Source organism: Poecilia reticulata, linkage group LG4, assembly GCF_000633615.1.
Source record: "Poecilia reticulata strain Guanapo linkage group LG4, Guppy_female_1.0+MT, whole genome shotgun sequence".
Taxonomy (NCBI): Eukaryota; Metazoa; Chordata; class Actinopteri; order Cyprinodontiformes; family Poeciliidae; genus Poecilia; species Poecilia reticulata.
Window position 1 is genome coordinate 17,797,154 of NC_024334.1, and position 13,430 is coordinate 17,810,583.

The window sequence follows — 13,430 nt, forward strand, 5'->3', positions numbered from 1 at the left end:
GTTCCTGCTACTTTACAATTATGCACTACTTTGCATTGGTGTGTCTGACCTGTCATGATAACACATTATGATGTACGATAAATTGTCCCAATAATTATTGCGATAAATGATAATATTGTTGTTTTGAGACAATTTTCAAGTAATTATTTTGCTAATGATAAAATACACCAAATTTGCCATCTTAAAGACCAATAAACTTTAGTTTTCTGAAGAATCCTCCACACTGGAATAGTCAAGATATTTTAAATGTCCAAAATAAAACCCAACAACCAAAACCATAAATTAAATGGATTATAATGTCTGCAAACAAAATTGCCCTACAAAAAAAATAACCAGAACAGAAATTATTTAACTCATACATTTATCATGCGATTAATTGATTCATTGCTTATTGCGACAGGTTTCGGTCGAAAATCCCAACAAAACGCGCGCTGTAACTGGACGAAATGTTAAAGTTCAATCGGCGCGAATACTTTCAGAAGGCACTGTATGTCCTTTCCGTGGATTTGGAACGATGCTGCCCGTCGCTGATCTGATTTCAATACGAGGGGCTTAGATGTGAGCCGCATCTGCTGACACAAACATGTTTCACATATCTGAGCACACAATGGGAGAGCAGGAAGTGTGCCGTTTGAACTACAGGCATCGATAATGGAGCGCTGACGGATCTGGTTACACTCGCTGCAATATCAGACTTGGGCGCAGTCAATAAAATGACAGAGACAAACAGCCATAAGGCTGCTAATAAACCCAGCGCTCTCTGGGTAGGCAGGCAAGGCCGTCAGCGCCCCACAGCAACGGTTATCTCCTCTATCCAAAACACCGTCCCACCCAGTTCCTCGAATAAACACACACTCCCCCTCTCACACCCTCCCCGTCTGGAGTCTGCCGTAGGGCCCGCTAAGACTACACTCTGTGGGGTAAAAATAACCCCTCGGAACGGCAGAGTGCAAGTTGTCATTTCAGAGTTTCTACGAGCGACGCGTCAGCACAACACACGCTCATCTGCAAAGTCGGATAGATAAACAGAGCAGCGATGTGTTGAAACGGCCACCATGCTCTGGATGTGGTCGACATTTAGGTGTTGTGAAACGAGTCGTGGTCAGCAGGGTATCCGTTACCCCATTCGGAATCAGGAAGCCGTAAAAACAACAAGATGCTCAGCGGGGAAACGGGACCGATTGGAAATAGCAGTCACCATCATCATCATCCAACTCCAGGGTTTGCTCTAGATCACATGTCAAACTCGAGGCCCGTGAGCCAAATCTGGCCCGCCATAGCTTTTTACGTGGCCCTCTAGATTCTTGACTAAACCCCAAGTGTTCTTAAATATTATGTTATCAATCAAATCAATGCAGTTTTTATCCGTTTACTGCCAAATTATATCAATGTAATGTATCCAGTTTCTTGAGAATTATCATGGAAATTCATGCAAAAAAAATAAATAAATCAACAAATCCCCCCACACTATTTTGTGCTAATGCATAATTGGGAGTTTATTGCAGATTTTTCTCAAAAACTTTGCAGTAATAAAGATTTGGGCCAAAGCGAAAGTTAGTTGGACACCCCAAACCACCACGGTAAAACAAAAGCAACCAATACAGCCTGCATTTGTGAAACGAGTTTAAATATCATGAAATGTTCAAATTTACTTTGTTCTGAAAAATAAATAAATAAAAGAATAAACACCACCAGATCCTGCCTGTTTGGCTGCGATGCTGGTTACAGCGCGCTGCGCCGGTTTTAGGAGAGAAATAAAACTAGAGACAAGAGTCTGAAGTAGAGGGAGGGAAAAGGAAAGGCAACCTCAGGAAGGACAAGTAGGATGCATTTTTAGTTCAAGCCAATCAGCAGTGTCATATCACACCCACCAATCAGTTTTTAGAAAATCCTAGAGGAAACGCTAAAAAAATAAAATAAAATAAACTTTTTACCTGGCTGCCGCCCCCAATCCCAGGTCTCAATGATGGAGTGATGAGCAGACATCGGCGCCTCCTCATCTTCTTTCTTCTCTTTATCGCCGGGCTCATCCTTCTTCTGACCGCCGAAACAATCAGTGCAATCTTCTAGAATATCCAAAAATATTGACAATCATAAGAAACAAACGCAGACGGCATTTGTACATAAACATGAGTCAATCTGACCTTAACGTGACGGAGCAGTACCTGTGTGAGCCGATTCTTCCCCATTGAAAGTTATTTCTTCATCTTTCACCATCTCATTCCACATCTCACTCAGTCCTTCAGCGGAGAAAGCCCGCTACCAAAGGTGAAGAGGCAATTTAAAAATATATTAAATATGAAAAAATAATAAACACCATATAAATAGGCCTGCCACGCAAACAAATGTTCCTGGACAATAAATTGATACAGCAATTATTGCAATAAACAATAATGTCATTTGGAGACCATTTACCACCAATATACTTTTAATGGCATAATAAAGCAGGTTTGTCCTCTCAAAGGACAATAAACTTTAATTTTGTAAGAAACACACCACACTGGAACTTGAACATATTTTAAATATCCAAAATAAAACACAACAACCGTAAACAAATATAAACTACAGACAATTAAAGCAATAAATAACATGGATTATGATGTTTCTGTAAATTATATTACTCTTGAAAAAATATTAATAATCAGAATGGACAATTTCAAGTTCATTTGAACTGATGACGCAGCTAATTGATTGCTTACTGTGACAGGCTTAATTATAAATTACTTAATTTACTGCCAACTTTAAAACCATCATATTTATTCATGTTTATATCACAATTAGGATTTCTCGACGTTACAACATAACGACTGGAGATTAACCGAGAAACGGGACGTGTCTGGAATCGGATGATTTTTATCCATTTGGTCCCGACTGGTGAGAAACCAGGCAGAAACGTCGAAATGGTATAAAAGTTTCATGGTCAACAGTTTATCCTGACAAGTCGGTGAGAGAGAGCAAGAATTTTCATAAGTAACAGAAAGGCTGAATGCATCACAGAAAGATTTCTGTACTTCATTGTGTTTAGCCTTAGAAAAGTCGTCAACATTTTGGAAATCTCAATTAACGTGAGGATCTACGTTTTCCATCTTTTGAAATTGCTTCAAATCACAACTCTGAACTTATTTTAAATATTAAAACTGCGTGTCAAAGCTGGTATTGCTACACAAACACTGAGGCTGATTCTGTCCCAAAGGCAAATAATGACATAGCGAGTTGAAATGAAAATATTACTGGAAAATATTTAAAAAATAAAACTGAACTACAGTAATTATTGGCAGCTCAAACATTTAAAACTACAGAAATCAGAAACTGACTACAATATTCTGATTGGTGCGCCTCAGAAACTGGCACCTAAAATAAAACATATTCAATGTTTTATTTAAACAAATAAAAGAAAACAACTTATTCTGCAATATTCAAAATTTCAACAGTCTTAAAATAGTCACCTTTTGTTACTTTTGCAAGAGGATTAAATACATCCATATTTAGTCTAAGTGAAGGGAACACAATGTTACGTACCTCCAATATTCAACCAAGTGGACAAACAGCTGAGGAGAGTTTAAGAAATCCCGTCTGACATTTGGACTCCGGTACTCGATTAGTCTAGGTGTTGGTTTGCATGAGCTGTCAGAGTCAGCACTGCATTTGACTGACAGCCAAAGTCAAAAATGTCGACATTGAACTAGACAAATTCCCAAAACTTGTCTGTATAGCGAAGACAGCCCTGAAGAAAGGAAAACACGTCGTCCTTCCGATCGTTTTATTCAAAAGTGGAATCCGCACTTATTGGCCACTCTGGTCAAAAAACAAATGAGCAAAACTGCTTCAAATGAATCTCACTTTTTATTATGACAACAGACAGAAAAGCACGGCCTTATTAAATTGTTAAAGAAAAAAAAATCTATGTAAAAAAATTGCTTTGAGAAAAATCTCTAGTAGCACTTTTGCTATGATCCTTACAAATTTGATGATTATGGCTTACAGATAAACAAAACAAAATTCAGATTGTACCTAAAATTGACTATGTGAAAATATTATAAGAAACTTATTGTGCAACACCCTAATCAATTACAATAAGAGTTTCAGGCAGCATGGCAACAAGTCATTTAATGACAGATAATTAAACCCGTCACAATAAGTTTTGCTGGACAATAAATTGTCCCAGAAATGACAGCGATATTATCGTTTACTGTTTATTATGCGATAACCGATAATATTGTCACTTTGAGACCATTTTCTAGCAATGTCATGGCACAATAAAGTTCAGTCTCTCAAAGACTAATGAACTTTGATTTTGTAAAGAACACTTCACACTAGAAGTGGAAGATATTTTAAATACACAAAACACAACAACCAAAAACAATAAATAAAAACACACACAACCAAAACCATCAATAAAATGATTATAAAGTCTCTACAAACAAAATTGCCCTTCAAAAGAAAACACACTAATCTCATTTCAATTTATTATGTCACTAATTGATTCACAGGCATACACATAATATTTCTTACATGAAGTTTATCTCTACGCTGGAACATTTTGCTTCAAAAGGTTGTGATTTATTCAATATTTCACCAGCAGATTATGTTGCTGGAATAAAATCAGAATTTAACTCAATGCTTTTTTTCCCCCTCAAATCTTAACCCGGAATACCAGTAAAACTATCGGGCCAGGAGCGCGCTGCTGCAGGAGCTAATCAATCACATGTTGCTTATGTAATAATCAATTCGTTCTGGACATCATCCACTGATTGTTTATCAGAATAATGAGATTTAAGGGAAACAAACGTGGCTGTGTGGTCATTTTAAAGATGGCACAGCGCAGCCAGGGGCTGATAAAGTCACTCAAGACGAGTCCGGCGATCTGTGCGATCAGCACCTCGCCACGGTTACATACCTGCAAGTCTATCTTCAGCCATTTGTCATGAAATCTCAGCTGGGCATCCAGGGTGAAAGACGGAGAAGGCATCTTCCCCTCTTCTCTCCCGGCTGCAAACGCAGCCAACCTGCAACATGCGAAGAGCTCCGTTACACATGAAACGTATATTAATGCCATGTTTAATACGCATGCTTATTCCACTTTCTTCACTTTGGGAGTCTACGCTTCCCCAAAGTACGAGGCGTCCTCTGAACAGCTGGATAACGACCGACAGACGTTTGGACAACATCAGTCTGAAATATTCAGATGTAGCTAGGCAGCTTACTGATGAAGTCTGCTGGTGGGAAAGCAGCGACGTCTGGCTTTAACACTGGTAACATTAATAATTTTGGACAGAAGGACAAAGAGGACACAACACCTTAATCACCAGGAGGATGACGCAGAGAGGACTGCCAGTTTTCAAAGGAAGGCGAAGAAGTTTGATCTCAATAAAAATATCTTAAAGGACGTTTCATCAAGAGATTCCTCACAGACAACTAGGAATCAGACACTGACTGTTCGTGACAAACCGATGTTCGTTGGCTCGCCACGAAATGTTTCAATACACTACATGTGTCACTTCACAGTCGCCATGGAGACCTTTCATAGGCACTTTGACATGTGCCAATTTAAAAGTAAATTTCTATCATGTCCTCTAGTATATCGCTAGGGAAATGTCACAGTATGCAGTTCCAGTAAGTCTGGAGGTCCATTCTGGTTGGATCAGAGGTCATGAGGGTCAAATTGGGGAACAGAGAGAGAACCAAAAAAATAAAATAAAATAAATAAAAAATAGAAAAGCAAAGTGGGTATAATTTGAAGTTTTTAAGAATACTACATGTAAAATTTCATTAGATAAAAAAAAAAAAAAAGGCCATACTTTTGTGATTCGTTTAAACACAAATAAACCTAAACTAAAAAACTCAGGTTTAAATATGCGTGAACATACGTGTTGTTGTTTTTTTTTGGCTCTAGTGGCCTTTATTTGAAACAGACAGGATATTAGGAAATGAGAGAGAGAGGGAAGACGAGGCAAAGGTCACCAGGCCGGGATTCGAACCTCAACGGCCGCGTCGAGGACTAAGGCCTCCTTAAGAAGGTTGCTTCACCACGGCACCCCAACAAATCGATTTCTTTACAAGAAGAAAAAGGACAAGTAGTGGGAGGAAACAGCAGCATGTAGTTACGAACAAGGGTACGAATTGGCAAAGGTGAGAAATGACTTGACTACTCTTTACTATCATCAAGTATCCAAGTGTTTCAATCAAGCAGTGGTAATAAGGCACCTGAAACTTTTATCCATTATAGGGGTGGTCTGATATGAAAATTAGGGCTGATATCCAATATTAATATTGCATCTAAGGCCAAAAACCAGTATTATATACATTTGAATGACATGACTAAATGACCACACCACTGACATTGCTTCAGTTAAAACACCCCCACAATCCTCTGCTGCATTACTGTCATATAAACCAGGCACATGACCAAACCCCTCCCTAAAACACAAACATAAACAGCAACAAGATGGAAATAAGCATCAGCTGTTAGTAGTTTTACTTATTATGCCGATGTGTTAAAAAATAACCAACATCGACCGATACAGTTGTTGATGCCGATATATCGTGCATCCCTAGTTTATTAAAAAGAAAAGTTGAGGGTTGAACAATATTAGGAAAATGTGCATTTTCAGAATCATTACTGAGTATTGCAAAAATAAAAAAATGAAGGTAAAGGCAGGCCAAAAATATTATTGGCACGCAGATTTTCAGTGGGTAACACTTGAAATATAATAACCAAATAAACATTGCTTCTGAGGAGTATGTTATTTTTGTGACATTGCACAAATTGATAGTGCAATGACAACTGCAATATGATACATTGAGCAACTCCAGTCTCTTATAACATTTATATCACAAATGTGCTTCACAGTTATCGGATTTGTTATTAAGTTGTAAAAAGTATTCCAACATCTTACACTCATGACTTCAACTTTAGAAAATACTAATACAGGGGAAAAACAAAACAAAAAAATGTGCAATATATTCAGGTTCTCTCTGAAGCATCAGGACCTTTAAATAGAATAGTCCAACAACCACTATATTTCCACAAACAGCAATTTGGGTGGGGGGAAAAAAAAGTTTTTCTTTTAACTGTAGGCACTTTCCATATTAGGAGTGAAACTTAACTGGATAAGTGTGAGAATTGGTAACCCTGAGCCAACACTCAAAGGCCATGACATATTATCACACCGGCGTAAAGAACTGGGAGGATTTATCATTTGTTGTGAAAACAATGGACGGCATCACGTCAGTATTCAATGACATTTATGCATACAGGGACACCTGACACGGGTTAAAAACGTTGCTATAAGCAAAAAAACAAACAAGCATTATATGGACTTGCTATGTCTGACATATGGCTATACACAAAGCCATTAGCCCTCATGTGTATGAACCTTATGAGCGATAATACCTTCAACTTACTCAAAAACACTGACACTTATAAGCTGTTTATGCTACATACCTCTTCATGAATATCCCCGTGATTTAAGGCCAGGAATATATGCAGCTATGAGCCTACATGAAAACAGGAAAGCTGTGAATGCTAGCACAGGCACGGTGGTTTTCGCTTGCTAGCAAGTGTGACAGCAGACTCCTCCAGCGGCTAACACCGTCCTCTGACACAGCATCACCGCAGCCGTAGGGCGCTCTACACCGCTAACTAGCGTACGCTTCAAGTCAGGGACTGGAGGAGCTAACCAATTCACCGGCTAACCAGCTAACATTTACAAAACGCTAGCTTTCCCTTGCTCAACTAGCTTCCGTCATCCAAGAATCCCTGCAGACCTGACGCTAAAAGGAAGCGGAACACCGCGTTCGGGATAGTCTTGCGAGACAACGCAAACCAATACGAGATATTCATAAATTACCTGCGGTCACTTGTCAAGCTCTTCTGGTCCCCTCAGCTGCTTTACTGCATTAACAAGACGTTCATAATGGATTTGATTGACGGGTCTTGGACCAGATAAGGAGGCATGGAAACCAATTACGTATACCGACTGCTAGATTAGATGCGATAGGTCTGGTTCACCTCTACTCCCGATGTGGGGTGTGTGCAGTCAGTTTCTGCCCCGCCCGCGCGGGTGAGCGGTGTAAAATAAACCACGCGCCACTTTTGAAGTGGAGGCGGGACATTGAAGAGGTGGAGTTGACCTGGATTGAGGGAAAATTGTCCACTGCGTGGCAGTGTTGCTCAGTGAAGCGCTTTATGTCTCAATTAGTGTTGCCAGATTGGGAAATCGGGCTGATGAACACGTTGGGGTGAGAAAAACAGGCTATTTGGAGGGCTGTTAAAATGAGGGCTAGTTGTCATTGTGAGACAGAAGAGCAAAAAACTTTAACTTTTTAATAAAATCCCGTGCTTTGCACTTATATTATTCATCTATTCTGAAATGCCTAAAATCTTCCAAGCATGACATCATCAGTGAATGGTTAATCAAATGTCACTCTGCACCAGCACTGTAAAACAGAAATCCCAATGCAACTTTTATAAGACTTAAAAGGACATGATAGCACCACAAAAAAAAACAATAGTCTCTCCCTGATCCAAGAGTTAAGTCCAAAATACAAAGCGACAACCAAAAGCCGCTGCTTTTTGTGTGGAGCGTGTTTTAACGTTGTGTTCGGGCTGGAAACAGTCGGTCAGATCTGGCAACCCTGGTCTCAAAGCACACAGCAATGGCCGATAACTCAGGGCTGACTGGAGCTCCGCTGGGGATAGCAATAGCCGTAATATCAAGCTTTATTAATGGCTCGACATTTGTGCTTCAGAAAAAGGGAATACTGCGTTCTCGTGACAAAGGTAGGGGGCAAGAAGCAAGCATAGATATTCTCGGAAAAATACGTGAAAGTGGTGACACTACTAAACAAATGCATTACAAAGTTTTGTGCAATCTCAGGCGGCGCAGTCAGAGGTCATTCATGTCTTGCAGGGTGTTCGTACCTTACAGATGTGGTGTGGTGCAGTGGAACGCTGTGCAGTGAGTCTGACATTAAGAATGTTTTGTTCCTCAAACGCCTGTGATCTCACGCCCGTCTGCTTTCTCAGTGATCATTGGTCAAGTTGGGAATTTCCTGGCGTATAACCTGGCCCCTGCTGTGATTGTTACACCTTTAGGGGCCCTTGGAGTACTGTTTGGGTAAGCATCAGCCATGAGTGATGCTGGCCAAATTGGTGGTGGCAGCATCATACTGTGGTGATGGGTTTCCTCAGAGGGCACAGGGCAGCTGAAAATGTGAAAATGCAGTTACTGTGTGCAGTTTGTGTCACACTGAATATGTGATTGGTGTTCAAAAGTAGCACATTCCAAACGGGAATATTTATTAAGAGCACTATTTGTGTTTGTGGGGCCATAACTGCATACAGTTTCCTAAAAAAAGAAGAAATAAATAGTTATCGTCATAAGTATTTTCATCACGATAGTATCGCAAGTTATCATGCGATGTTTTTGCATGATGTCATAGAAGAAATAATGTTTCTTCTGCCTTATTGACCAGTTCTGTCTATTAGCAAAACAAAACAGGTTATCTGTTATCATGTGTCCGCCTTTACATCTATCAATGTGAAAAACTGGAATTGATGGAAAGGCCTTTGCAAGACCACTTGGACTCTGTGTTTGTAATAATGTTCTCTTGGGATGCAGAGCAGTCCTGGCTTCTTGGATCCTGGAGGAGCGTCTAAACGTCCTGGGGAAGCTCGGCTGCATCATCTGCTGCTGCGGCTCCGTCGTGCTCATCATTCATGCCCCTAAAGCGGTGGCAACGTCCAGGCAGGAGCTTGAAGACGGACTGTCAGATCCAGGTGACAATTTCTACACCTGGTTACTTACTGGGGCCACTGTAGATAGAACAAGACAAAGGGAATACATTTCTGCCAAAAAGCAAAAAAAAAATTTCTAGAAAGAACAAAAAAATGTCTGCGCTTGAAAATGGAAAAGGAGGAGATCTCTCCTGCCAACAACCATCACCATCTATAATAACTCTTTTAGGAATTTCAATTAAGATGATTTAGAACATTTAATTACCCTTTGGGGTCAAATAGAGTATTTTTGATTTTGAAAAGTCAAAAATTTGAAGAAAAAATAAACCTTAAATTTTTTAATTTATATTAGAAATTGCCTAGAAAATCACTTGGGAAATTTCGGAGTTTGAAAAGTTGAAAATTTGCTTTACATTTTGAGGTCAATCTTAAAAATCTTTTTGAAAAAAAAAAAACCTCAGAAATTTTGAAGTTTCAAAAGTCAGAGATTTTGAAACTCAAAAATCTCAAAGGTTTTTCTTAAATTTCTGAGATTAATCCCAAAATTCTGACTTTAGAAAAGTCAAAACGTTTTCTTCCAAATGTTTGACTTTTGGATCTGAGAAACTTTCTTGTCTTTTCTAGAAAAAGAAACTGAGTTCAGTCTAAAAATTTCTTAGTGTTTGGCAAAAATGTAATCCTCTTTTTTCAATCTATAATGCTGTCATACATTTCTCTTTTTCACTCTTACTAACACTGTTTAATGAAACATGGCGTTCCCTGTCACTAATCATCTACTCTTTTCTCCTGCAGTGTTTGTAACCTACATCCTGCTTGTGGTGCTGACCCTGGTCGCCCTGATCGTGTGGGTCGCTCCAGCTCACGGGACGTCCAACATCATGGTGTACGTCGCCATATGTTCGCTTCTGGGAAGCTTCACCGTCCCAAGCAGCAAAGGACTCGGCCTGGTGGCTCCTGATGTGTTCGGCGAAGGACAGTCAAGCGTCGGCACCGTGGCTCTCTTCCTTGGCCTGCTGGGGGCGCTGGCGGTCAGCATACTGATCCAGTTCTTCTTCATCAATAAGGCCTTGGAGTGCTACAGCTCCAACATATTTGAAGCGATATACTACGTGACGTTCACGTCCACCGTGATTTTCGCTTCTGCCCTTCTGTTCAAGGAGTGGATGGGACTCACGGTCACCGACAGCTTCGCCATGCTCTGCGGCCTGACAACGGTGTGCGTGGGAGTGATACTCCTTCGAATCTCCCAGGAAGCTGTGATTACCTGGAAGGAGAAAAAGGAAGGGAAAAAGACAGACTAATTGTGCTATGGTGCTTTTTTTTTTTTGTTTTTGCAGGACACAGACTCTGTTGCTCTGCACTACCTCCCCTTTAAATGACCAAAGCTGTGAGATGAAACAGTCAGCCGTGACCTTTGACCACATAAGTGTGAGGAGGAAAGCATTGATTACATTGTGAGCATTTTAACGGACAGCGGGTGGGATTTGTTAGGGAGCAAAATGGCGTTCTGTACAGGAATACGGAAGTGTAGGGACTTTATACGGTGCCTTGCAGAAGTGGTGATGTAACTAGAATTTTATTACTTTTTAATAGAGCACAACCACAAACTTCTATGCATTTTATCGGCTAGACCAATGTAGAGTAATGCAGCATGCGGAAGAGGAAAAAAGATGTTTTATGATCACACGTGACATACTCTCCACCCCTCTAACTCAATGAATCATGATGGTGCCACTGCCTTGTTTTACTAAGGGTGTGGCTATTTACACAAATAAAAATCAAAGGGTTGTGCCTTTTTATGAAACCCATACGGGTCTCTTGTAGGGGTGCACTGAGAAATCGGCTCAAATTTCCTTCGTTTTGGCAAATTGTCAATCGTTTGATATTTACAAGCGAAATAGAGCTGGACAATAGACCAATAACAATATATATACAATGTGATCAATATCAATACATAATACGTCTTTTAATAGAATTTTCAATAATGTCACTGAATTCTGATCCAGAACACAGCATTCTGGGGGATGTAGGCCGAGGAAAGGCTTTAGCCGCTCAACCTCTCTCAGTCTAGCTAAGCTGGGCCGGTGGCATCAACTAACTCACACATTCTTTGGTTATCTGGCAACAGCCATATTTTTTGCTTAAAAAAAGGTTTGAAAATCATGTGTCATTTTCCTTCCACTTAACATAAGTCGGTCTAAATACTAATATTTAGTATTAAAAGCTCCTTTTAATACTACCCCTCTAACTCAATGAATATTTAGTTTTAATATTTAGTATTAAAAGCTCCTTTTAATACTAAATAGCAGAATTGGTATTCTGTTATTGACTCCTAGTTTTTCTATTATAAAACATAAGCCATTATTCTCGCTGTTATTCTAACTTTATCTGTCAGTTCATTCCAAATTACTATCAAAGTGCCTGCATTAGTCGTATCTAAAGAAATCACTCTGCTTTGGTTCATCTACAGGGTTTCCCCACAGGGTACTTAAGGCATTACCTACCCTTGGACTTGAACTGTGCCTTTTGAATTATTCAGAGTCATTTCAGCTGATGATTCTTGAGCACCGGTGTTGCATAAAAGATGAAGAGCAACTGTATCGTTTCAGTCAGATGAAGGGATTTTTAAAGCTGATGGTTTACACTTTTATTTAATTTTATTACAATGGTTTTTTTTGTAATCTTTATTGATTTTACATGTAATAAATTAATTGAAAAGCTTTCTCCTGTGGGATTTTCTTGTTACAGTGTCAATTGGATTTCTACATATGAAGTTACAACATTTACTGATTCATTTGAACATTCCTCTTTCCAGGGTGGAATGTTCTCACAGCAAACAACTTTTCATCTTTCTAAATGTTAACTCTGGATCCCTCTGGTTATAATTATGCATACAATGAAAAATACTGTACACATACCTCAACTACTGGTGCACTGATTCTCCTAGCAGCACAACAGATCCTCAGCATGATTCCACCATTGTAGGTTCGAAAACATAACTTTTAAGTCAGTTGTTGCTGTTGTGATCAAAAAGCTCAATTTGAACATACCAGCATCTGAGAGTGACAGGTTGATTTTTCCCTCCAGGCCTCGTCAGAGTCGTCGTAACACATCCAGATAACTTGTATTTAATTATAAAGTTTTGAACTGATTATTTTGGGGGAGTATGTTTGTATGATTTTGATGAGGGAATGCCATTATTATATGACATAATGTCATGTATGATATGTACGTCATATTTCTTTAAATATAAATCTCAAAAAAAGTCGATTTTGCATAACACCAACCTTTATAGCAGCCATAAAATATACTGCTAAAAAAAACAAAGGGAACACTTAAACAACACAATATAACTCCAAGTAAATCAAACTTCTGTGAAGTCAAACTGTCCACTTAGGAAGCAACACTGACTGACCCGATGAGGGTCCCCGTTGTCAATCAGTGTTGCTTCCTAAGTGGACAGTTTGATTTCACAGAAGTTTGATTTACTTGGAGTTATATTGTGTTGTTTAAGTGTTCCCTTTATTTATTTGAGCAGTGTACATATTCTCTTTATGGCCTCGTGTTCGTTTGAGCCGCCTCTTCGTTTCTTTGCCTTCTCCTAAGGTGTTAAAGCGTTTAAGTTGCTTTTACACTGATTCTGTCATTTAGTTGTAATGTAGAACCCAGTGGAGTCGGTGTTGTGTTCCCT

The 13,430-nt window shown here is 39.4% G+C and overlaps 2 protein-coding genes across 6 annotated transcripts in view; one reads left to right on the plus strand and one right to left on the minus strand.

Annotated features, from left to right (window-relative positions):
* The window catches only part of herc2 (HECT and RLD domain containing E3 ubiquitin protein ligase 2), a 61,689-nt gene extending 53,736 nt beyond the window's left edge, over positions 1-7,953 (minus strand). For 2 of the 4 annotated variants that reach the window (XM_017304348.1, XM_017304347.1), the window contains exons 1-4: positions 7,445-7,690; positions 4,898-5,006; positions 2,166-2,259; positions 1,935-2,066 (exon numbers count right to left, since the gene is read on the minus strand). In XM_017304348.1, the coding sequence (XP_017159837.1) occupies positions 1,935-2,066; positions 2,166-2,259; positions 4,898-5,006; positions 7,445-7,452 (343 nt within the window). In that variant the 5' untranslated portion in view covers positions 7,453-7,690. Of the gene's footprint in view, positions 1-1,934; positions 2,067-2,165; positions 2,260-3,519; positions 3,796-4,897; positions 5,007-7,444; positions 7,691-7,850 lie in introns of those variants that run through there. The other 2 variants (XM_017304349.1, XM_017304350.1) reach the window with 2 other exon arrangements.
* Positions 7,954-8,649: 696 nt separating this feature from the next.
* On the plus strand, positions 8,650-11,966 carry nipa1 (NIPA magnesium transporter 1). 2 transcript variants are annotated; one of them, XM_008407629.2, is made up of 5 exons: positions 8,650-8,782; positions 8,880-8,960; positions 9,029-9,119; positions 9,624-9,781; positions 10,532-11,966. In XM_008407629.2, exons 1-5 carry the CDS (start codon positions 8,659-8,661, stop codon positions 11,038-11,040), a joined length of 963 nt encoding a protein of 320 aa, XP_008405851.1. In that variant the 5' UTR covers positions 8,650-8,658; the 3' UTR covers positions 11,041-11,966. The 2 variants fall into 2 exon arrangements, with proteins under 2 accessions (XP_008405851.1, XP_008405852.1); XM_008407630.2 differs by having other exon boundaries at positions 8,913-8,960.
* The last annotated feature ends 1,464 nt before the right edge of the window (positions 11,967-13,430 follow it).